This window comes from Hyalella azteca, unplaced genomic scaffold, assembly GCF_000764305.2.
Source record: "Hyalella azteca isolate HAZT.00-mixed unplaced genomic scaffold, Hazt_2.0.2 contig5320, whole genome shotgun sequence".
NCBI lineage: Eukaryota > Metazoa > Arthropoda > Malacostraca > Amphipoda > Hyalellidae > Hyalella > Hyalella azteca.
Window position 1 is genome coordinate 76,183 of NW_025935514.1, and position 25,020 is coordinate 101,202.

At 37.6% G+C, this 25,020-nt stretch overlaps 2 protein-coding genes across 3 annotated transcripts; both read right to left on the reverse strand.

The window, feature by feature from the left end:
* On the reverse strand, positions 1-10,362 carry LOC108674264 (elongator complex protein 2). The gene is made up of 17 exons (XM_018162204.2): positions 9,921-10,362; positions 9,121-9,328; positions 8,823-8,951; positions 7,553-7,683; positions 7,116-7,242; positions 6,427-6,623; positions 5,544-5,646; positions 5,123-5,234; positions 4,518-4,647; positions 4,193-4,302; positions 3,567-3,808; positions 2,692-2,793; positions 2,024-2,186; positions 1,426-1,568; positions 1,138-1,252; positions 343-506; positions 1-221 (listed from the first exon to the last, which is right to left on the reverse strand). Exons 1-17 carry the CDS (start codon positions 10,056-10,058, stop codon positions 19-21), a joined length of 2,517 nt encoding a protein of 838 aa, XP_018017693.1. The 5' UTR covers positions 10,059-10,362; the 3' UTR covers positions 1-18.
* Positions 10,363-13,428: 3,066 nt separating this feature from the next.
* LOC108674246 lies at positions 13,429-20,936 on the reverse strand. 2 transcript variants are annotated; one of them, XM_018162182.2, is made up of 8 exons: positions 20,613-20,936; positions 19,311-19,812; positions 18,801-19,017; positions 18,083-18,144; positions 17,635-17,726; positions 16,563-16,720; positions 14,842-15,977; positions 13,429-13,622 (listed from the first exon to the last, which is right to left on the reverse strand). In XM_018162182.2, the coding sequence occupies exons 1-8, from the start codon at positions 20,753-20,755 to the stop codon at positions 13,605-13,607; spliced, it is 2,328 nt and encodes a 775-aa protein (XP_018017671.1). In that variant the 5' UTR covers positions 20,756-20,936; the 3' UTR covers positions 13,429-13,604. The 2 variants fall into 2 exon arrangements, with proteins under 2 accessions (XP_018017671.1, XP_018017670.1); XM_018162181.2 differs by lacking the exon at positions 13,429-13,622 and having other exon boundaries at positions 14,222-15,977.
* Positions 20,937-25,020: the final 4,084 nt, after the last annotated feature.

The window sequence follows — 25,020 nt, forward strand, 5'->3', positions numbered from 1 at the left end:
TCAGGATATTGATAATTTTTATTTTTGCGATGTATGACAAATGTACAGAAACACCAAATTATCGTTGCCACACGCTGCTAGTATCGAATTTCCTTCCTTCGGCGGACAAAATGATAGTCGTCGGACTGTTGCATGATGCGCCGGCGTCAGAGTTGTAGTGGCAATCAATTCGTTTCGCTGCTCATTGTATTCGTGTAGTTTGACATCTCCATTTACTAACCCTGCAAAGTGAACATATAGGTATTGGAGCGCAGTATAACATATTCAATCTATGTAGTATCACAGTATAGCACAATCAATCAGTATCATCCATGATTACTAACGAACGCAGGAATTCCTCACCTGTAGCTATAAGCCATTCTGTTTGACGGTGGGTCGCAGTGACAGCCACTGCGGACACTTCATCCTCTTCCCGCAGCGTGTTTGCACGACGCCACAATAACGTCCCACAGCTCTGATCTCTTGCCCGATCTCCACTGGCTTGCCATACAGCGATTGTCTTATCCCTGGATATCAAAAGTAGCGTATTAAATACTCTAGCAATGTCACGCTCAACAATTTTTCTTAAGAGAGATAGCACCGTAATAGTTAGTCTCGTTACACGGCGATTTTACTTTGGGATTAATCTACAACTTGTACCTACCTAGATACAACTGACACTACCGCGTCAGCAGCCATCAATAGGTAGATTTGTGAGATGTTGGTTCCCAGACTGCGATACACGTAAGCCTATAAGGTGGCAAGCGAACACGCACCGCTAAGTTGGTTCAATTCGTTTTCGTTACTTAAATAGATCTTGATTAAGATGACACGGCAACAATGTGCTATTGGTTCCATTCTAGCGGTGCACCTACATATTCAAATGCCCCATTATTTTTGTCATGAAATAGTGTTACTCTATCCACTGTTAAAGTCATTTTCCTGGATAATTCAACTATGAATATAATATTTACCGCAACTTTAAAAATACTTTTCCAATATGATAATCCATAGCAAGAAAATAGGCAGCCATTCAGGTTTTTAGAGTGCAGCGAACTGATAACGACTAAACTGCGTCATGGGCCTTTGGGCTACTTCAGGCTTGGCTTTGCATCCACGTTGCCTGCAGGTGTCTGATCGGAAGATTAAAACATTTACCTTGATGCCGTGACAAAAGCTGTGTCGCCAGGAGCCCAACTTGACGCCCAAATAATCCGTGAGTGCTGAACACTCTTCTCCAACAAACCCGAATGAAATGAAAGCGTGAATTCATCTGAAAGCAGATGAGAATTTTATTAAAAGAATTATTGTATATTTCCTAGTTATATCACGGGGTTATAATATTAAAGGGAGTTGATTGGATGTGTTATTACATTTCAAAACGCGACCTTTGTCCTTGACCCAAAATTCAAATAAATCGGAAAATATCTAAGATGATTACATTACCTGACAGCTGACCGTCATAGATGGACCAGCTCCTGTCCCTGGACACCGCTAGTAACTTGGAACCATCGCTGGAAAAATTAAGCTGAGTCACCGTCAGGCGATGGTAGTGCAGCTCTTGTAATTGCTGGTACGACTTGGCACTCCTGCACACACATGATAATGTTGTAGATAGAACAAGCATGGCATCAGAGAGCATAGATGTTGTTATGTAAAGAAGGAATAGCATTTTTTTCTGCAAAAGGCGTTTCAGAATACCGTCTGGCGATAATTATGAAATCGCTGGGTTTAGGTACGTCTTCTAGGCCATTCCTCAAGTCATAATTGGCTAACTGTCCTCGTGGGAAGACGCTGTTGAAGAATATTATCTTACTAAGACAGCATCAACACAAAATAGCGCGGGTAAGCTATTTACAAAAATTTTTATTTGTCTTCAGAGTTCAGAACCTTTTTCCTAAAATTAAAATGAACATCAAATACCCGACTCGTTAATTATTGTGTCACAAATTCTCATCCAAAGAATTTGGTCGCAAATCGGCTAAATTTCGAAAGAATGACAAGAGAAATATAATTAAAGCCCATAATTTAACCAAAGACCAACCAAACAATTATAGCTGCGTCTTGTGGCGTGGCAGCTTTGCAAGAAGTAGCGATGTGGCGCGCTGTGGCGGCCACTGCCATAAGCTCGTGCCCGTGGCCGTAGAGCTTGGCAACCTCAGGCCACAGCGTGCCGGCCATCAACGTGTCTTCGGTGGGTCGCGATGCTGAGATTGAAAGATATGATAGTTCAAAAAAATTGTAATTAATACAGGCGAACTAATTAATACATTGATCAAACAATCTCCTCAGAAAGCTTAAAAAAATATTCAGGCTTTTAAAAGTTTTTAGATCGTATATACACTAGAAAAATAATATTAGATGGCAGAGTTTTCTTTTTGAAAAACGTACGATTAATGACCAGAGAATGCATTTTATTCCAATTCTAAGGGAGTCGATAAATTATTCAGATGACGTTAATAGATCGAAAGGCAGGTCTCATCAAATACTTATAATATACTCAATATATTGATATAATATATCATATCAATACATATTATATTATTATATAATATTTGATAGTTTATAATAAATGATATAATGCACTCTCTGGTCATTAATCGTACGTGTTTCAATACTAAAAAGTATAGACTTCTGCATGTTAAGTATTTAAGTAGGCAGTCTTGGCAGAGAACGAAGAACGCTTATAAGTAATTAATGGTTATTACTCACATTCAGTTTGTTGTTGTGGTCGAGGTTGATTTTGTTCACTCAAACTCTTATTACTGAGTCCAAGGGATGGAACAGCAGCGGCGTCAACGAAGTCTCTCGATTCTGAAGATTGAAATTCGATCAACGGTGGGAATGTAGCCACTCAAGTGGAAGTGTAGCCACTTGAGTGGGAATGTAGCCACTCAAGTGGAAGTGTAGCCACTCAAGTGGGAATGTAACCACTCAAGTGGGAATGTAGCCACTCAAGTGGAAGTGTAGCCACTTGAGTGGGAATGTAACCACTCATGTGGGAATGTAGCCACTCAAGTGGAAGTGTAGCCACTTGAGTGGGAATGTAACCACTCATGTGGGAATGTAGCCACTCAAGTGAGAATGTAGCCACTTGAGTGGGAGTGTAGCCACGCAAGTGAGAATGTAGCCACTCAAATGGGAGTGTAGCCACGCAAGTGGGAATATAGCCACTCAAGTGGGAATGTAGCCACTCAAGTGGGAATGTAGCCACTTGAGTGGCAGTGTAGCCACTAAAATGATTTTTTAATGTCACGTTTTTTAAGTCAAAAGGAATAATAGATAACTCATAAAAGCAAAACGTTGTGTTTTTAGTTCAGTTCTCACTGTGGAAAAAGTAAGTGCCTAGCTGAAAAGTTTAATATTGCAAAAATGAGGAAACAATTTGTTACCGACAGTAAATAGTTAATTATCCTTGACTATTTACTTCGATTTCCTTCTTAGATGGCATCTTTTAACGATAACCAATTGCTACTAGCAACACATGGAACAATGCAAATAGAAATTTAAAAATAATTAACGCGTCAAAAGAAAGAACCATCTAGCAGTAACGAAACAAATTATCCCCCTAAAGCAGCAACACCAACCAAGCTCAAGAAGCGGCTCCCAGCCACAGGAAGTAGCAAGTTTCTCCGCCAGAATTGTGGGAGCGGAAAATGCTCTCAAGACTTTTTCTTCGGCGCCCGAGACGAAACTGAGACCAGGCAGGCAAGCGACGCAGCTCATGTCGTAGCCGTGCACCTGCGGACGACAGACTTCGTGCCAGGCACCGTCTGTAGTTTTGGCGTGCAGACGCGTGGTCTGGTCCTCGCTGCACGTCAGCAGGTACCTGCGACACACATCGGTGTTCAGATGGTTTGTGGTAATCACCTTCTGATTGAGAGTAGTAGTAGTAGTAGTAGTAGATTTACTAGCGCTTCAGATTTCTGATTGAGATCAGTAATGAAACTGAATACAATAAAGAATATAGCAGTACAACGACTGCATGTTCAATACCTTGGAATATTGGAATATTAGGGCACCAAGCACTAGATTAAGAGAGACTATAACATTTTATATACTCTATATAACATTTTATATACTCTATATAACATTTTATGTACTCTAATACTAATATCATATTTGATACTCTGATAAGACATCAGGGAGCACTAATATTACTTTAAATAGCATATGACGAGGAAACCTTGGTAAAGGCTATAATTAAACAGACCTTCCCTTGGGTTCCCAGGCGCAGTCGACAACAGGCCTGAAGTGTCCTGCCACCGTTGGCTGCGGCACCCAGAAGTTATCTCCTTCCAAACGCCACTCATGAATACCACCCTGAGCCAAAACATAACAGTACGTTGGATCAAATATTCAGGGGAATGATTAGTCGAGAACCTAGATTATTATAAATAATGGGGAAAATAAGGGCCAAAATTTCCTGAGCCAAAAGATAACAGAACGTTGGATCAAATATTTAGGGGAATGGTTCGTCGAGAACCCAGTTTATTCCAAATAATGGTGAAAATAAGTGGCAGCTACGAAACCTTCACCTGGTAGCTGTGCGCGTAGACCGCACTGCCGTCCCAACTGAAGACGGCAGAGAAGAAGCCTTCCCTGTTGCCGCCGACCTCCCCCAGTCTTGCTGCCTCCACCCAAACGTCACCGTCATTGTCATCTCCTCTGTTCCAGAAACATTATAAAAACATCTAAATAAGTGAATGCTATTATAGAGATAGCTTTCTTCTCCTCTGTTCCAGAAACATTATGCAAATATCTTAATAAATAATTATTATTATAATTACAAAAATGATTGTCATCTCCTCTGTTCCCGAAACATTATACAAACATCAAAATAACCTGTCCCAGGGCATCATAGTTTTTCCAGGCAGATAACATTTTCACACATATCCCTACTTGGCCAATAGTTTCGTTAAACGAGTTATTCATTTACATGATTGTGTGAGCTCGTTCTGCACAGAGATGCAGAATGAGTACCAGAGATACTCTTTTCTGAATTCGTCTTTTCATTTGATAATCCACTGACACCCCCACAGAGCTTTAAATCCCCCATTCTTGATTATTCCAAAACTCTACTCATTCCAAGTCACAATTCCTCCTGACAGTATATCTTTGACAGTAAACCGTTACAACTGACTCTGTGGCATCGGAGGAGGCGATATGACGATAGGACTGAGGCTGCCACATGACTATGGAGCGATCCTCTGTCTGCGTGCAGCTTAGCAGCCGTAGGTTACACTCTTGCAGCCCTGCAATACCGGAGTGGAAAAACATGAAATAAGGACTATATTTTTCTGAATAAGACATCATCTCTGTTTAGAGCTCAGTACAACTCACGCGAAACCGTAGTCATTGGGCTACGTTTTCGTCCGACACTACTTATACTATAATAAATATTTAGACAAAAATAAAGGCACTAATTATACGCTTGAAACGAAAAATTCCCTTACATAGAATCTTCCACACGAATCAACCCTAAACTGTAGTGCTAATAATAATGATAATAATAATGATGATGATAATAATAAATAATAATAATAATAATCAATGTAAACAACCTGGCAGTTGCAGCCAGCACAAGCGTGCTACGGCGCCCTCGTGACAGGAGAGCACAGTCTCCAGAGTCGCAGTCCCGAGTGCGCCCAAAGGCACGGGCCGAACCTATGATCATTACCAACATTAATACGAACTACATGTTTCAATGGTCTTATCATTATGAATATTAGCGTAGACTGTAGAGTAACGATCATAGTATCATGATTTGTCAAATGAAGTTTGAAGATCACTACGGTTAATACAGTAATTAATACACTCCTGCAGGGTTCAATAAACACTTGAATTTCATTCCATTTGTTCACAAATTAGTACCAATGCGAACATCAGTGCCAGCTCTACTTGCAAATTGTGCACGTCACTGAGAAGCATTTGCCAGTAAAAATAGTCGTACTAACAGCAGGGATACTATCAGAGATGGAGGTAAATTTCAAGGTTTCCAAATATTAATATTTCCTGTCACTGAAAAATTAGGCATCTTCATAATTTAATCACAAATAATACAAAATTCAACTTTAAATTCAAATAGCCTCCTGCAATCGAGGCACATGAAAAAAATTACACAACTTGATGAAATTTGACTTGAAATCTGACCGCCGGGAAGAGATATAAATTTTAGTAGCATTAACACTTCCAACAAATACCCGTCAGATCTGACAGGATGAAACATATATGCACACAAAAGGAATTAACAACTCCATTCGTCCAAATTTGATAAAGGAGGAAATTCGGCAAAGGAAGTTTGTTATATAAAAATGGCTTAGCTGCAAAATTTTCAAGTGAATAGCTTTACAGGCATTAACAGAAAGAAATGTAAATACCACCAATGTTCTGTTATACCTATGATCTGTCAACTTGTTCTTAAATGAAACCTCAAATTTAAGATACCTTAAGTGTCTCGACACCGCAGTCGGTATCCGCGATGAGAGTATCACCGTCGTCGGGTCTTGCCGTGCCGTTGCAGCCGTTCTCACTGAGGGCGACACTGCCGCTGCCGGAGTCAGGAGCTGAGGGCTGGTCTAAACGTAACCGCCATACTCGGACACCGCCATCCTTACTTCCACTAGCTAACATCACAGTTCCTCCTAAGAAAAGGCAAACTATTATTTGAGAAAAATCTCTACAAGGATGCAAATAGCCTGAAATGAAGAAATATGATAGAAGGAAAGTAAATGAAGGAATAGATAGAATATGAAATGAAGGAATATATATGAATGAAATGAAGGAATATGATAGAAGGAAATTAAATGATTTATTTGCCCAATCATACTAGCGACGATAGGAAAACATCAATGAAGAACCTAACGTGTAATTTTTAATGAACGATATTGCCGAAAAATTAGATAAAATTCATGACAACCTAATCAAGTATTTCCTGTTTCGAAATCGAAAAACTTGGATGTTGACAAAAGTATTATTTTAACGTATAATGAATTTTTCATGTAGTCTCATTTAACCTACTCCAAAGAAAAATCAATAAAATGTACTTGCTCACCAGATAAAATCATAGATTTACTAACATCATAAATATTATTATCTTGAAATAGAGGATAAAAATCCGTCAGTAAAGAACTTGCCAACATAAACAAAATCAAGCGCTGTTATCCAGTCGCGATGTCCCGGCAAGGCACCCACTCGCTTGTACTGCAGGTCTTCACTTCCGTCCCCCACAAGCTGACCGATATGAGACGCCCATACGTGGACCTGCGTGGGGAATACAATCAAAATTAGTGATGAGCCAGTAAATAAATGACCGGGTAAACATGCTAGACACACCAATCATAGACGAGACATCGGCCGTTACGAGTACTTAGGATGTAACGTGTATTCAAAGAGTTTTGATCGTACGGCTCTAGAATGTAGCGCTGTTGGTACAGCAAATTTCCGGAGAAATTTTCAAGATATACTCGAATAATAATGCGTGTATTCCTTTTAAGCATTGTTTTAATTGACATCAATGGCTGAAACCAGCAGATGAACATTAGGAATAGCAAAAATATTAAGAAATATTCACCTTAGAGTCGTCTCCGCCGCATAGCAAAAGCGGCATAGGCGTGGCGGCCGCAGAGGGCAGAGGCACAAGGCGAAGTTCAGGCACTAACGACCTGCCAGGAAGCTTCACGCTGCTAGAGGACAGCACATTGCCTGGCACGGTAATATTCAAAGTAAAAATACACCATTCATGCACAACAGTTTTAGAACTTGCTCAAGGTTTCATAATATAAACAAATGAGAAGACCAAGGAACATTTCAGATTGAAAAATTTCTGCTTATTAATCGAACTCAATGCCCACCGAGGGTAGGTAAAAATGGATATCATAATGAATTGACAGGAGATTATTACATAAAGGGACGATGTATTGATACAGCTAAAGATCACATTTCTGCATATAAGAAATTTTAAGATAAGATGCCGACATCTTGGTGATGCATACACTCAGACACATGAATGAGAAATTTTCCAAGCAGCGATGTACATTTGTCCTTGCGTGTGTCATAATGACGAACAGTTTGGCTCGTAAAAGGGACATATGAGTGTAACGTCCGCTGTAACGTCATTGGTAAAAGACGTCAATTCTTGGACAATGTGGCCCACTCATTTTTAACACGTTTTTCTTAGCTTAGCTTCGCGTTCGTTTGTTTGTTTGTTTGTTGTTAACATTGACAACGAAAATTAGTCCACTTCTGATTGCTCTAAAGATCTGAAATTCGGCATGCAGGCTATTTTCGCCTAACAATTTCAGATACAATCATAAAAACTAGCAATTGGAGACCTAAATTAGCTTAATTGAGTAAAGTATATATAAATAGTATATATATGGTATGACGTGCGGGCGCTGACGTTATAGACGAGCAGGCGCTTACGCTACGTATCATCGATACGTACGTCAAGTCAAGTTAATTGGCTCGCAACAACGTTTTTCATGTGTAGCAACGGACTGAAAAGGAGAAAATAAAATACTTAAAAAAAACTAAAAAAAAAACACGTTTTTCTTGTGGACTAAAAAGTAGAAAATAAATTATGGCTCGCCCAAAAAACGTGGGTCGGGCTGTACGTTCACCATCAAATTTCCAAAATTCGTGTGTTGTGTGCTTTTCGCAGGTAGAGCCCTCACTCCACACCACGGTAGAGCCCTCACAACTACAGCACCACGGTAGAGCCCTCACAACTACAGCACCACGGTAGAGCCCTCACAACTACAGCACCACGGTCGAGCCCTCACAACTACAGCACCACGGTAGAGCCCTCACAACTACAGCACTAATGCAGTGCCTCGTCCCACCCGACGTGCTGCAGGCGGTGACGAAGTTAAGGGCGTGGTCGGTGCCAGCTGTGACGATGAGCAGACGAGACCCGGAGCAACTGTCGAGATAACAAGCGTCCCCGCTGGAGATGCTGCCCTTGTGGTGACCTGTCGCGTTACATTGCAATCAATTCACATAATTTGGTAGCAAGCATGAAAATTTTTATGGCACAAATTCTAAAATCAAGAATGAAGATTATTTTGTGAGTATTAAACTCTTTCATGAAGCTTTATAATTATAAATTGAAGGAATTACAATATTTAATATTTATCGTACCCAGCAGATGTAATGCTCTGTGAAGGACGTGGTCCACGTAAGCGTTGTCGACACAGGGTTTACTGAGATGCCACACCGCTACGGCACCCGAAGTGTGGAGGCTCAGCAAAGCCGTCAGGTCGTTGGTAAGGCACCGCCCTGACACTAACCTCAGGCCCACGATGTCACCTTCACTTCGGTCTTCAGACAAACCAACGACTCGACCAGCCTGCACAAACCCAGAAGTCTGTGATGGAAAAGGTCACTGGCAGTTTTAAAGACCACGGGAGGTTTTTCTGGAGGCGATCATTGATGGTTCAAGAGGTAGTCAGTGATTATAACATCAAGTTGATGTTATCTACATCAAAGATACTTCGTACAAAATTAACCAAGAATATAATCTAATGAAAACGCAACTTAAATTCATTCATATCATTATCGAAGATGATATGATGAATTTACTTGAAGTTTTCTTTGCTTTCAAAATTTCCATAGGAAATGATGGTACGAATTGAAGCTGAATATTTGTTCTCCATGTGGAAGGCAGCATAAAGAAGGCACGTCTAAGTCACATGCATATTATTAATCAAGATAACGCTTAAAAATGTAAAAATTTAACTATTATTCTTGTACGACACTAAGCAGTTTGAAAGTTAATATCTACTTTCCACTTAAAGGAAATATGCCCGCCTGCGACCAGTCGTTCCCTGATTCCGCAACCCTAACTCAACTAAGATAGATCATAGGTCTTTTCAACCTACAGAGGGCAAATTGAGCCCTTTAGGCAACCTGAAGGTACCCATGGCAGTGAGTGACAGCACCTGTGGGCAGTAAGCCAGCACTCGGCCAGCAGTAGCGTAGAACAGAAGACGGGCGGAGGGGCAGTAGGCAACCACAGCACGACGGCAGGCTGCAGCGCCGCTCACGTACACGCACCGAGCACTGGGCGCGTCCTCCATTTCTGGCCGCACTCGACGATCTCTCGATCTTCGAATACTGCTAATTATTCAGTTGGTATTTTGTATATTATTCGTGTTAAAATCAGTTTCAATCCTCCGAGTACACAGCTTTTGCACCACGGTAGAGCCCTCACTTCATGATGATGTCTTTCTTCATGAAAATGATTTTTCAAACTGACTAGCTACCTCTTTGAAAACTAAACAGATTACCGAGTGGTAAGATTCTTTATTTCTCTATGTTATTCAGTATCTGAAAATACGACGCAAGATAAATCAATAATAGAATTACTAAGTCTGTGCCGTGGATTCCTGGAATAAGAATAAAAAAGAGAGAGCTGTTATTCTATTTTACATCATTAGCTTTGCTTAAAAATTAAAATTAAGCCATGTTGCCTGACGTCCCAATACGATTGATCTTTTTGAACCATCGTGAAAAATAATATCCAATTAAAATGTACATTTAAAATTTTTTGTAAATGTGAATTTAAACTCAATGTCCAGCAATTAGTTGCACTGAGACTCACAAATGCAAGACAGCAGAAGAGCGGTGTTGCAATGAATCAAGTTTGTTGCTACTATTCTCTCTATGCTTTAATTTCCCGTTATATTTGATCTCGTATTTTACCCAAGGCCTTGAGAACTAACGAAAAATTACTAACGTTCAATTGTACGATGATAAACATGCCGAGCTGAAGTTAGCCAAGAGCAAGACACATAAATACTAATATTGAAAGGAAAGTGGCCGATGGAGGCAAGGGTTGCTCAGCCCTTTCATCTTCCACGAAGGGAAGAGCCACAACCGTTTAATCAATTTTTAATTGATAAATTTTAATTAATTTAAAGTTAAAGTTTAAGGTTATGCACAGTTAACGAGCATGAAGAGCGGAACAGAAATGGATGTTAAAACTGGTTAAAATGGTTATTTTTACGCATAAAATTGCCCGAAACGGCCACTATTTACTATCATAATATGTTCAGGCTAATAGAAATTATCTTGCATACCCTCCAATGTTGCATTTTATCCGTTTGAATGAGGATAATGATACGAAGAGGCTATGTAAAAATATATAATATCTCAGACTAATACCACAGTAATTGTCATTTTATAGCAAAAATAATGCAAATAAAATATCAAAGGGAAATTTAGATCCCATCCATCATACCGTGGAATAAATTGCTGTAAAATAATGTCCAGAGGGAAAACAACATTGAACCGAAAAATGCAAGTGCGGTGCAAACAGTAGAGCTGCACGAGACGTGACCGCCTCAACAACAAGCAAAATGCAGGAGTCATGAGACAAATCACGCTTAACCGTTACTTACGGATGATTTTACTGTGAACGTTATATAAAGGAATGGAAACTAGAGTTACAGTCAGTAGACAAAGACTTAGAACACATCGATAAGATTTCCAGTACAGGTGTGAAGAAATTAAACTATTTGAAATAAATCAAAAATATTAAATCATTGCACTTTCAATTGTATTTCAGATAAATTGTGAACACACTAATAGCGTGGACCTCAGAAACTTATACTTATGCATCTACATTCATGGCTACGATTAGGGAAAAATTGTAGGGGCATTTTATTATGTGAAATATTATGGATGATAAATGGCTGTCGTAATCTAACACGTCACTGGCACGCGTCTCCGAACAAAGATGAACACGAAGGAGAACTAAACTAATAATTTCAAATGACGATAAAGAGCCAAACGCATTCGGGTGCATGCAACAGGAATGATTTTGCGAAATATATCGGGGAATAAATGAAGGGTGTTTGTAAGTATTTCGTCTTCAGACGGGGAAAAGCCTTGAAGTAATTCGCATGCATAAATTTCTGGTGCTAAGGTACTGATGTACGAAATGTGTAGTGCGCCAAACTTTAAGGTTATGCTATGATCAGAACCAAGCTAAGACAACACAATAAACTATAGCATACATAAAACATTTTTCAGCATTAGGTAGTGCGAGACATAATGAAATTAAACCTAACCGTAAAAATAAAAACTTTAAAAATAAGATGAAAAATACAACGTTAACGGAAAACTTCAGGAAGGAAATGAGCGGTCCTTATGGAGACAGGTCGGTAGATATCTGTGTCTGGAAACTGGTCTCGACTATTGAACAACTGCCAAAAAGTGAAAAAAGTGACAATTGAAAAAGTAGGATTATCTTGGAGCTTAAGGATCTACCAATCAAACAGCTTCAGTATTAAAAATCAAGAATAAAAGACGAAAGTTAAAACCTCATCACAAGGTAATAGAGAACGACTTGAGAGTACGGAATTGGTCACGAACTGCAGCGCCTCTATATGATTGCCGGCTTAAACTAATAAGTTCAGAAGCCTTCACAGAGAGGGGAGACTAGACACTTGTGTCTCATGCAATAGAAAAATATGTGGAAAAATAGTCAGGCATTTGTGGCAGTGTGTTGTCGACAGTCGTAAAGTTAAGAACCAACGAAGCCACAATATAAAAGAATGTCCTTTCATCCTAGAAACCAGCGAAGCCACAACAGAAAAAAGAAAATAATGGACTTTGAGCTTAGATTTCATGCACTGATGATGTGTCTACGTGCAGGTACCAATGCTGACTGAAGTGGTGCTGATGCCATTCAGGAGGCGCTGCTTACTAGTGCAATGACGAATAACAGATACGAACCAAAGGTGAAAATGAAGCGAAAAAATTACGCGTACATTCAGCCTCAGAATGACAAGTTTTGGCACGCTTGAACACAAAATGAAATTCTTGTAAACGCAAGCGCTGCTGTATTCGTCAGCGTGGCGACAATGAAATTATAGTAGCACATTTACAGTTATTTCCTTTTAGTGACACAAACGGAATAAATCTTACACGAATTGAACAGAAAAAATCGATGAATACCAGTAATGTGTTTCTTCAATAATAAAATAATAATCTTAATATAATATAATGTCCACAACACATCAACGTATATTAATAAAGCCATGAAAATAATGAGCAACATCAGACATGTTCGAGGAAGAACAGCGTCGCGGTGTCGAGCAAAGACCACGGCGCTTGCTTACCCTAATATAAACTGTACAGAAATACCGCTTAGGATAGAAGAATAATAAACCATAGTATTACGGTGCTGGGGATAGACATATTGGAAAAATTACGACGTCGTATGCAGGTACTGAATAAAGGAAATAATTTTACACGAGGTTGAGGTTCTTGTTCAATCTTTTGTTCTGCTTTACGACATTTGTTATCATTTATATGAATTAGCAGGCAAAATTTCTTGATTTCTTTTTACATATGAATATAAATTGTTTTAACAATTTTATAAGCATTTTTTCAAAAATTTGTCAATTAATCGAATTTATTTGATATTTTGACATTTCAGTTACGAATTACATTAAAAATTTTCATTAATAAACGCTGTCGATGGCTAAAAAAATATGGCATGACGTTCTGGGTGAATAAGTTAGCATCGAGTGCCCAGGAAAGATACCACACCGAGAATAATTCAAGCAAAGCCAAGGGGCATGCGTCTCACCTCCGTACGATGGTTCACCACAACATTACAGGGTCGGCATCCACTGTAAAAAGTTTACTTCGTGAGTAAAGTAATACAGAGGCAGCGCAACAGTAAAGTAACACAGAGGCAGCGCAACAGTAACACAGTCTTCGAGTTACTCGCAGTAACTCCACAAGAGTGGGTAACACCGACAGAGACCGTGTAAACAGATCCAGATCTCCACAAAATGGATGTCCAGCTCCAGGATCTCCAGATTGCAATGGCTAACCATCAAATAAACCGCATGGCACGCAGATCTTTTTGGGTATTATTCAGAGCATAATGAAAAATAATGTTCACACAATTTTGTCATGAAAACGATAGTTATGAATATCTGAGCAAAGCCAAAAACTTCCTCCCTCTGGAAGCGTTTCGAACATGGCTTATCGTGCAGGATATTACGATGTTAGTGGTAAAAAGAATTTATTATTCTGAATCGCTCATTTAAAGTTACTCAAAAGTATAGGAATTCATTTCAATCTATTCATATTTTTTCGCATGTGCGCAACATTATACAGTAAATCAAGTATTTTAAAATAAAAAATGCTAAACTCAGGAAATTTCCATTGTAAACACATTGAATAAAAAATTGTGATTTTTTTACATTTCTTTGCTTGTAAATTCTGAATTAATTTGTGAACTGAACAAATTATATTAATAATAAAGCTATTCGCGATATTAGACTAGCAAGCGAGTACTCCAAAAACCACCTGTAAAAATTCAATTGAGGCGTAAATAAATTATTTAATTGCCATTAAGACTACAATTGCAGCTAATTTTGTAGAAAACTTTGCTCAGACATGAGACACGTCAGTAAGACTAAAAGAATCAGAGCAGGAACTGCGTCGTCGAATAATTTTGAGTGCTCTGTTGAAGATATCTCCTGAGGGAGCCCCAGCTGCACCAATGCCACCTGATGACATTGAGCTGCGCATGTTGATGCGAACGTCATGAACATTACCAGAAGGAGCTGCCGTGTTGTCGTTCCTCCCGTGGACAGACTGCAAGACACTTGTGTTAATGAAACGATGCTCTCGTTTGCCGTCTAGTGGACCCTTGTGATTGTGCTGACTAGCGCCTGAACGTTGGTCGCCTTTGCAGTCTTGTACATTCAAGGCGGTTTCTAGACATCTTAAAAGATCGTCATTTTGTGAAGCATCCAGTAATTGATTTTGCCTTCTAGATGATTTCACGCAAAAATCCTCGTTAGTTTTTGCTTGTTCATATTTGTTACCACTTACCCTCAGAGAGTTAAATGAACGTAGAGGTAAATTGCAGGACTTGCGAGAAGCAGAGTCATGAAGATCAGCTGACGACGTACATTGGAATGCTGCAACATCAGCTTCGAAGATTTCATTTAAAAATGCATTTGAGTGCATTGTTTCTGGAGCAGTTTCACCCCTATCCGTTGCCGCTTGTGGGATTGCAATTCTACCTTTGACAAATCCCTCAATTTCTGTTTTATTTGCTGAGGCAGCATTTTGGTAATTTGAATTACAAACCTCGACACGAGATGAACCACAACCACACTGTTTTAGAAATGATGATTGCAAAGTTTTTGCATTGGATGCATCTTGAAGAGTTTTAATTTGAACAGTTTTCTCGAATGACCTCGAGGCTTGTTCAAAATTTCTCCTTTGTGTAAATTCTTCTTGATCATTAGAATCATATTCTGCATGACTTCTGTGGTCATCTGAAGCTCGGGATCCTGAATTGGAAACTGATTTTCTTGATTGATGTGGATCATATTCGAATGAAGTTGAATCGATGGTGTATGAAGATAACTCTGAGGACTTCGTTGCACGATTTAAAATAGATTCCTCCTTGTCAGCCGAATAAGGAGACTTGTCACAGCCTAGATAAATTCGTTCCTGAACGGAATTAATGTTCTGGTCAAGTGCGTATGAATTGCTTGCACAAAAATTCTCCCCATTGTTCAGAGTTGCAATTTTTGTCACAGCTTGCATGTCACTTTCTTCATTCTCACATTGTTTAGATTTTTCAAGATTACACTCAAAAATTTGAGTCTGAAATGTAACAAAATTGTCATTCTCATCATTAATGTAATTTTCAGATTGCACGGATGAGTCATCATTCACGAACACAGGTTCTCCTTTCAGGTAATCATGAATTTCAATTTTTTTACTGTCGATTGCATTTTCGTCACAGATTTCTCTTTGATGCTGCATGATTGAATCGTGATTCGCCGATTCACATTGAACATCCGAGCTGTAATTTACAGAATTGTTTCGTGACATTGAGCCAAGATTGGGCTCAGTAAAATCCTCTTCTACTAGCGAGTCCACATCCAGCGACTCTGTGCCATCATTCTCAACGAAGAGGATGTTGTTCAGGGCAACAAATTGCTCTCGTCCATCTGTAAAATAAGAGTGGAATTTAGTTATCTAGTCAAATTATATTATTATTATATATTATACTATTATATATTATTATTATACATTATATTATTATTACTTATTTAGTCCAATTCATAGCTCGCTGCAGTACCAAAAAGATATTTCTAGCAAATACCGTTAGTCTACATGAATAATAATATGCGTTTAAAAGTTACTTTTTAGAAACAATACTTCAATGAGGCCAGTGTCTTTGATGTTACACATGTACAATGAATTTCTGATTTCATTTTTAAATATTTGAAAATTTGTTTTTTCTTTCTAATTTTTTTATATCAAAATTCTGTTACTTTTTAAATTATTTATATTGTCAATTGATTCAAGAATTGTCTCCGATTTTACACAAGTTTGCAAAATTTCAGATAGATTGGACAGGTGGAAGTGTGTTAAATATCATTTATAAAATTTGTAGCAGTGAAACAAACAAGAAGTGAAGTCAAAGAGACGTTTTGTATTAAGTGATCGTGAAAGCAAAGAAGCTATTTTAATAAATCAAGTACAAGTTATAAACTAATTAGCAAATGTGGGCAAGACGCGTTTCGACTAACCAGGGCACAGCACCACAACTCCTACAGGCAAGGCATCGTCAGGATGTGCAGGCTGAGCATGACGCTCGTGGCCCAAGTAGACAACAGACACGGGCTCCGGCCCCCCAAATCTGCACACAACTGATGTGCCGACGTTCAGTGTACCGCTGGCGAATTGACTGCAATAAAATAGTGAGAATTATACAGTACCAAATAAGCAATAGTTATGATGAGCCAGACGAAGAATGTGGTATTGAAAACATGCATTATATGCAAAATTAATGGAATTAAACATTCACATGAACATTCGTAGCAAGTATTTCAAGACAAAAAGTCCACGTAAAGGAGCTATATATTATAACAAATTTCTTGGGAACATAATAAAATCTAAATGTGTTTTGGTAAGGTTCAGATTTCCTTCTACTTTATGAATCTGCCTCAACCATCAACGTTGTCCACAAAAATTCAAGGCAAGCCTTGTGTCTCATACAAAATAATACATAAGGTTGCCATCAAGTGTGTTAGACGGCCACAAATTTAGAGCAAATTATCAAATATTTTCTGAAAGCACTTTCTAAAAATTCCAGGAGGTTACAACAAGTTTTGGTGCCATCTCTTATATTTGATGGACCGGCTAAAGTGTTAATTCACCGTGAAAATTTGCAGAATATTAATCATTCCTGATAGAATCAGAATGTATAAACTCATGTATCCTCATAACAACACGTGGAGAACCAAAGTCAGGTACAAACAACTCCCTCATTAAATTCGTGATATAACCGCTCAGCTCGGTAGAAAGCAAAACATAATAAATTTTTTCCTAGAATAGTTCCAGTGTAAAAACCCCTAAGAAAAGGTAATTGTGGAACTGAGTTAACATACATGGAGGTCAATGATTATTTAATATTGTGGTGTGGTGTGGTTCTAGTCATTGCTAAATCATCTATCACAATCATTGCTAAATGCATAATGTATGTTGAACAACATCCAGCTAAAATTAAATCACAATTTCAAATTTTTTTACCACAAAAATTACAACAACACATACGATTAAAACAGTATAATTGAACACCATGATAATTTTTGTACTCACTCATCTATAAAGTACATGAAATCTGGGTTTTCAAGTTGTAAGGCTTCACAGGAAACACAAAGGCATCCTGACAGAGGGCAGGGTGACATCAGCTGAAACATGGAGAACTGTTACTAGCAGCTATGACCTTAAAGTCACTCGTGAAAATATATGCAAACTTTAGAAATTAATTCCATAGCATTATTAATAATTCACAAGACAAAATTCTTTTGCAGGCATTGCAGAATTTTCAGCAAGTTTTCACTGGCATAAATAGAATTATCAATTGCAAGTACAGGAGAAGGTTACATCGCATCTATATCAGGAATGAGAAATAAGCAAGTTTCAAGGTTAGGTTTAATGAAGGGAAAATGAGGAGTAAACGATGAGGAATCTGTTCCAAACCTTAGCATAGAAAGTGCTACCATGAAACCAGTTTTTTTAAAGGAATTTACATCATGCAACTTACATCAGAATCATCGTCCGTCATACTAGCAATTTCCTCAAGAGGAACCAATTCATGTCGTTCATCTGTTGGGAATAATAAAAAATTTAATTCTTGATAAATATACCGTATATTACCTGCTTCCTTACCAAGAACATACTAAAATTATAAATAAAAACGTGTCAGTACCAATGGGGATGTGTAACACAAGTTAAAGCATAGTGGTAATTAGAAATTTAGTGATCAAATACATAGAAAAATAAAGAAAACAGTGAGTTCTTAAATTTCTACTGTATTTACTTTACTTTATTTTTCAGGTGAGGCATTGATGTTGATTCCCATTTCACTATTAGTTGGAGAAACATCATGAATGATTCCAGATAACATTTTTTAATCCAATTATTCATTTTCAAATCAATAGGTTGCTCAGAATGACATTAGGCCATTGAAATCATCTTTTGTTTAATATTTAAGCTCTAAGATTAGAAGAAATCAGGATTTACACAGGATTGTGAAATTTAAAGCAAAGAAAATTAATTTTGCAGATAGATTTGAGGGCCAAATAAAATTTGATCCTAGAGCATGATTTTATTTTTAAAAAGTTCAAAACATTGTGAGTAAGCAAAAAATTCATAGTGATTAGAATACAAATTATGAAACAATTGTCATATGATTACATTGTTCAACAAATAGAGGAATTGTAAAGGATCTCTGTATCTCACTGCATAATAGTTGAAATTACCTTCTACAGGAGACAATTCATCCTCTCCAGATGGACTGTGATGAAACTGCACCTCCACTGGCATCACTGATAGCTTTCTACTGGTGCTTCCATGCTCTGAAGCAAAGGCTAGAAGAGCGTCATCAACATCACTTGATTGGTCCACTGCAGATGAGTCAGGCTTGCTGCTAGAGCTAGATGAAGATGCGGCAGAAAACCCTTCTCCATTGCAAGAATCCTGGAAAAAGAACATTAATTCAGAGCAGATCATAATGATGGAAACATTTTAACACCAATTTTACAAAAAATTTCTACAATTTGAGTGTCATGAATAGAATTGAGGTTAAAAACCACTTTGTGAGTTAGCTTAGCTTGAAAAAACAATATTACTAATTTTGTTCAAGTTGTAGGTACTCATGAAAATTGCAGGGAATAGAATTCTGGTTCAAATCTATGAAAGTTGTACTTCTTACTTCAGCAGAATTTAAATTAATGATCAATCTAGATAAGCCTTGAAACTTTCTGACTTACAGAGGAAACTCTTCTTCTGATGCTCTTCAGAAGCACAGTCCGGAATGAATCTCTATCATAACTGCCTAATTCTGAAGCTCTTCTGAAACTTCTTCGAACTAAGGAAGATTTGAATGAATCTGAACTCTTTGAGGAGTGGAGATTTGAACTACAAAAATTTTCAGACGAGGCATTCTGAGGACTTATAAAGTGAGGCTGTGATTCCTTATAAGAAAGCTGTATTCCAGAGTCTGCACCAAATGAATGGTCCAACATGGCCTGTTTCTCCATCTGTAATTTACACATTTTATGTTGTGTGTCGCTCTCTCTACAATTTTTCTGTAAAGATTGACACCCTTGCTTTGATTCCATAAAACGTTTTGGGATGGCACCAGTTTCATGAGGTATTTTTGTGCCTGAAGAAAGATCTTGACAGCAGCAGAGTGGCTCTTCCTGACGCTCCACTTGCTTTTTAGTAACATTCTCCAACTGTTCTTCGAGAATTTGAATCCAAGCCTTCAACCTTCACAAAAAAAAGGAATGATTTAGAAATTACTTCATAAAAGCAGAGACTAGATAAAGAAAAGGCTTTGTATAAAACAGATTTTACTAATATTATGCTGAAAATCATATCAAAACATAACAAGTAGTTTTACAATATTATCACCTGGAATTTATTTGAAATACCACATAGGTATACATTGCATAGGTAATAACTATGAAAAGATATAACATCTTTTGGATGTATTGATGGCACTAACCCAGCAACATTTCATGTTATTGATGGTAAATTTTCAGGCACTCAATTTTTGGCTTGAAGATGCTAAGGCAAGACAAGGATTTCAATGTAAAAAATGGCAAACTTGTTTATCTAATAGAGCAACCTTGACAATACACCTGACATTCATCAACAGTGATATGTGGATGACAAAAAAATCATTAATGGTTAATGGGTTTTAAAATGTCAACTCCAAAACCACAATGATAGAAATAAATGTACTCTAAACTCTGAACAGTCTTCAATTTTTATTTCAGGATATAAAGTGAAATGTCTCAAGTGCCAGTGATGGTAAAAGATTTCCAAGTAAAATTCTCTCACTGATGGAAATAAAGTTTTATTGGTCTCAGTGTTTTTAACAAAATACAGGGAATGGTGGCAAAATGGTGTAGGGAAAACTCACTTTAGTGCCTCGTATAACATACGTACCTACTTTGGCATGTGTACCAACAAATTATCAACACAAAACAACAAGAAAAATATTTTCTTAAATTCAAACTTGAATAAATATTAATAGAATATAGGTACCACTCACAAATGCTTACCTTTTGTTCTCATTGATAAGATAATATATAGCAGAACATAATGCAACAGGACCTTTTTTCACAGCCAGTGCAGTAATATTGAGTGCAGCATCTAATGTAAAATCATCACAGCTGCCATTTAAATTACTCTTAACTTCACACATTTTGAAGGAGACACAGCATTGATTGTATAGAATTGTAATTTATAACACTATAAAACAAGTTGCATTAATTGAATAAAAATAACTGCAAAATTATTCTGTTGTTTGTAGGTATTTTGAGGATGTGAGTGTCCACCATGCACTTCATGGCAGAAGGAGGGCAGTAGCTCACCCAGCAGGCCAACCAATCTACAAGACAAAATATGCATTTAAACTGCTCACATGAATCTAGGTAAATTTCAGAGCTAATATATAATAAAAATAAAAGCTATTAATATATGCTGTGCAATGAACTGATCTAGCATTGGTAAGATTGGTAAAATTGTGGTTTGGTGCCATTTGAAAAAGAGAGTCATTCTAATAAAGGCCAGTGTTGTAACTGCTTCCCTAAGAACTATACAAACTTGAGTGGCATGAAAATCAAGCATTAATTTTTACACAATGACTCATAAGGCCAAATGTTCAAGGCTGGGCTAGCACAAGATTGGAATTTACAGGTTGAAATTTCAGATAGGTATTAAATTAACTGGAACACAGCATATTGGACACAACCAATCAAAGTCTGGAAAGGATGACATCACAATCCCACAGGCCACAACAAACCACACTTCAGAGTGGATGACATCACAATCCCATTAACCAATCAGCAATCACAGTCTGTTCTAATCTAAATCGACTACCATCTTTAGTGTATGAGTATCATATCTAGATATGGGAACAAATGAACCATTTATTTCCTGGGAGGCTGGGAGGCAAGGAAGAAAATTTGTGGAGCAAAGACTTTACCAAAGCAGAGAGTTTTTTAGACTCATCCTCAAGTTCAAATTTGAGTCCTATAAGTAGAGCAGCAAAGTATCATGGATACCATAAAATGGGGTTACTTTGACCGGCGGGGTAACTTTGACCACTTTTTGTTTTTTTAACAAAAACCCCCAAAACTCAAAAACGATTTGACATAGAAAAATTTTGTTGATGGCCATCAAAGGCCTAATACTGAGGCTACATAACACAATAGAAAGATTTATAAAGTTTGCATATCTAATAGGTTAAAAAATTAATAATGTGACCCACGAAAAAGAGCTATTATTTAAAGCCTGTCGGAGTACCCCTCCAATTTTTTTATTTTTTGGTAAAATAACTCCAGGTTTTGATGCATTTTAGTAGAACTCTTCTAGTTACATATGCAAAAGACAAATTTTAGGAAAGTGTCATAGTTTGCAAATGGGGGGTGCTGCCCCCCAATGGGGGAACTTTGACCACCTAATGGCAGCCATGACGGGGTAACATTGACCGGCTTGGAAATTAAGTTAAAATTACCATAGGTACCGGTACCTATATAACATATTTTATGTTTGATACACCTATTAATGTTTTTTTCTTTATGTTTCAGACTCTACAGAGTCCTATATATGGTAATTTCAACTTAATTTCCAAACCGGTCAATGTTACCCTGTCACGGCTGCCATTAGGTGGTCACATTTTGCCCATTGGGGGGCGGCGTCCCCCATTTGCAAACTATGACACTTTCCTAAAATTTGTCTTTTGCATAAGTAACTAGAAGAGTTCTACTACAATGCACCAAAACCTGGAGCTAATTGGAGTTATTTTACCAAAAAATAAAATTAATTTTGCCACCCGGTCAAAGAAACCCCAAGAGCTGGGGTAACAAAGACCATCACTTTTTTTAAAATTACATCAAAACTATGAGAGGCAGGAGCCAGCAATTTATGGTGAGTAAAGCTAAAGTACAGACCTGTATTTTGCATGTTTCAATTTAAGTTTACCTTATCTAGTAAAAAAATGGCATCATTTTGAAGAAAAAAAGTGGTCAAAGTTACCCCATTTTACAGTACCAGCATTATCATACATGTGATACTAATTTAACCCTTTACGGCCAAATTGGACTTTCAAGACGCCTTTAAAATACCACCAGTTTTCTAATAATTTCCTATTTTCTTTCATTTTTTTGAAAAATTCACAAAAAATTCAAAGTTATCTGTCTGTAAATAACTGAAATAAAATTTCCAATTTCCAATTTCTAGTGGAAATTTTATTTCAATTATTTACAGACAGATCACTTTGAAACTTGGTACACATATGTAAAAGATAAATCTAAGACTTTTTTGTTTGTGTGAATTTTTCAAAAAAATGAAAGAAAACATGAAATTCTCAGAAAACTGCCTAAAAGGGGGTATTGTAGAAATCTATCTCCTCCTAGGATTTTCAAGCTACAACATCGAGATGCATATCATTTGATGTGTAAGGTAAGGACCATATCCATCAATTGGTCCTTGCTGTTTTTCAAAATTCTAATTTTTGTGGGTGGGGTGGGCATTTTTCGAAAATAATTTTGATTTCTAAAGATCAGCGTCTTCAGGTCTAAAGATCAGCGTCTTCAGGTCTAAAGATCAGCGTCTTCTGGTTGTCCATTTATGTGCCAGGCCGGTAATTTTTGCCTATCTTATAAGTGAAAGAACTCCCCCAGTCCCCCACCCCTAACCCTTTTGCAAACTGTCGTCAAGGCATAAATGATAAATCAACGTACAGAGATGATTTTGGCACCGTTGGATAGGTCAGAATGTCAGCGTTAAGGTGAGACTAAGAACCAGAGAAGTGAAATTTTTGATTTTTGTCCCAAAAATTTTGGCAGTAAAGGGTTAAATCTTGTGCAAATGGGGAAATTAAAATGAACTGATTCTAAAAAAATCTCTGGTTTGTCACTATGCCCACACTGCTACACAGCTAGGCTATGCCGATACTAACTAAGACTACAGCAATGAAAAAATACACACTTCCAGAAGCTGTACCTTAAAACTAAGAGTTATAGGGGATGCACACACATATTTTATATACAATCACAAATTTCATTTACCGTACTACAGCTTTTGGAAAATATTGGCTCCACTGGTGACTGGAGTCTGGACAGTCTCTGGACTGAGTGTTGAGAGTTGAGACAGAGATTTATCCTTTATGCTGGTACAAGTGGCAATAATAATTGGCATCTATGGTACTTACTCGTTATTGGCCTACTTCTATGACTCAAAATGAACTTGAGGAAAGGCAACACAAAATTAACTTGTGGAAGGGCAAAAAACACAATTCTCTCCTCTGAGTCTGACCTGTCCTATGCCACTTGGCAAGTTGGCACTATGCAGGCTCAAGGTAGCCTACTCATAGTGGCAAACCAGAGCTTTTTTAGAATCAGTTCATTTTTAATTTCCTCATTTACTCAAGATTTAAACCAATTTCTTATGTATGATAATGCTGGTATCCAGGATACTTAATTGGTCTACTTATAGGACTCAAAAATGAACTTGAGGGAGAGTCTAAAAAACTCTCTGCTTTGCCACTATGCTTTACTTGTCTACTTATAGGACTCAAAAATGAACTTGAGGGAGAGTCTAAAAAACTCTCTGCTTTGCCACTATGAGCCTACTTAAAAATACTAATGATATCATGAAAAATATAGCTAGGTACATTTACACTCCTGGCCTTCCTAAAGCCACATATATACCTGTCAAATGGTAATTTCAGTGAATTTGTCAATCTCCCCATGCCATTACCTAGGTAGGTAGGCGTAGGCCTAATGCCTACCAGTACCAGGCACCAGCCTACCTGACCATCAATAATTCAAGGTTCTTTTTTTTAGTTATTCTTATAGGAGCACTGGAGACTAGTCCATATAGCCCCTTGCCTAAACTGGGATAATTCAAGGTTCAACGTTCAAGTACCGTAGGTAGGTACGTCGGTACATCGACACAATTTGTGTACAATCAAAACACAGGCACAGGTTTCACTTGACTTTACTAAAACAATATCATACACCCTTAGACTTCATTTGTAGGAAGAATTGGATAATTATGAGCCGCCAAGTAAAATTTGAAATTGCAGCATCTTTTTTGGGCTGTTCGGCAGTCGGCACCGATCTAGCAATTTCTTGCATTCGCATTTCGCAGTTCAATTTGCAGCTTCAAATCTCCGTTCGTCATATATAGTAGTTATTGAAAGTTTTGACAATGATTGTGATAAAAAAAAACAATAAATATGCACATCCAATAATATCTGAGCTAATCAATATCGCGTACTATTGAGTGGTTGTTATTTCTAATGTGTCTAATCATTCGCTAATTATTATCGCATGCAGACGTGAGCTTCATTTATTAAATTTTTATTCTCATTGTTTAATATCTAAACTGGATGTATGATCCGGTTAACTTTAGTTTTTGAAAACTAAGTAGAATTTGAGTTTTTTTTAGCGAAAATTACAT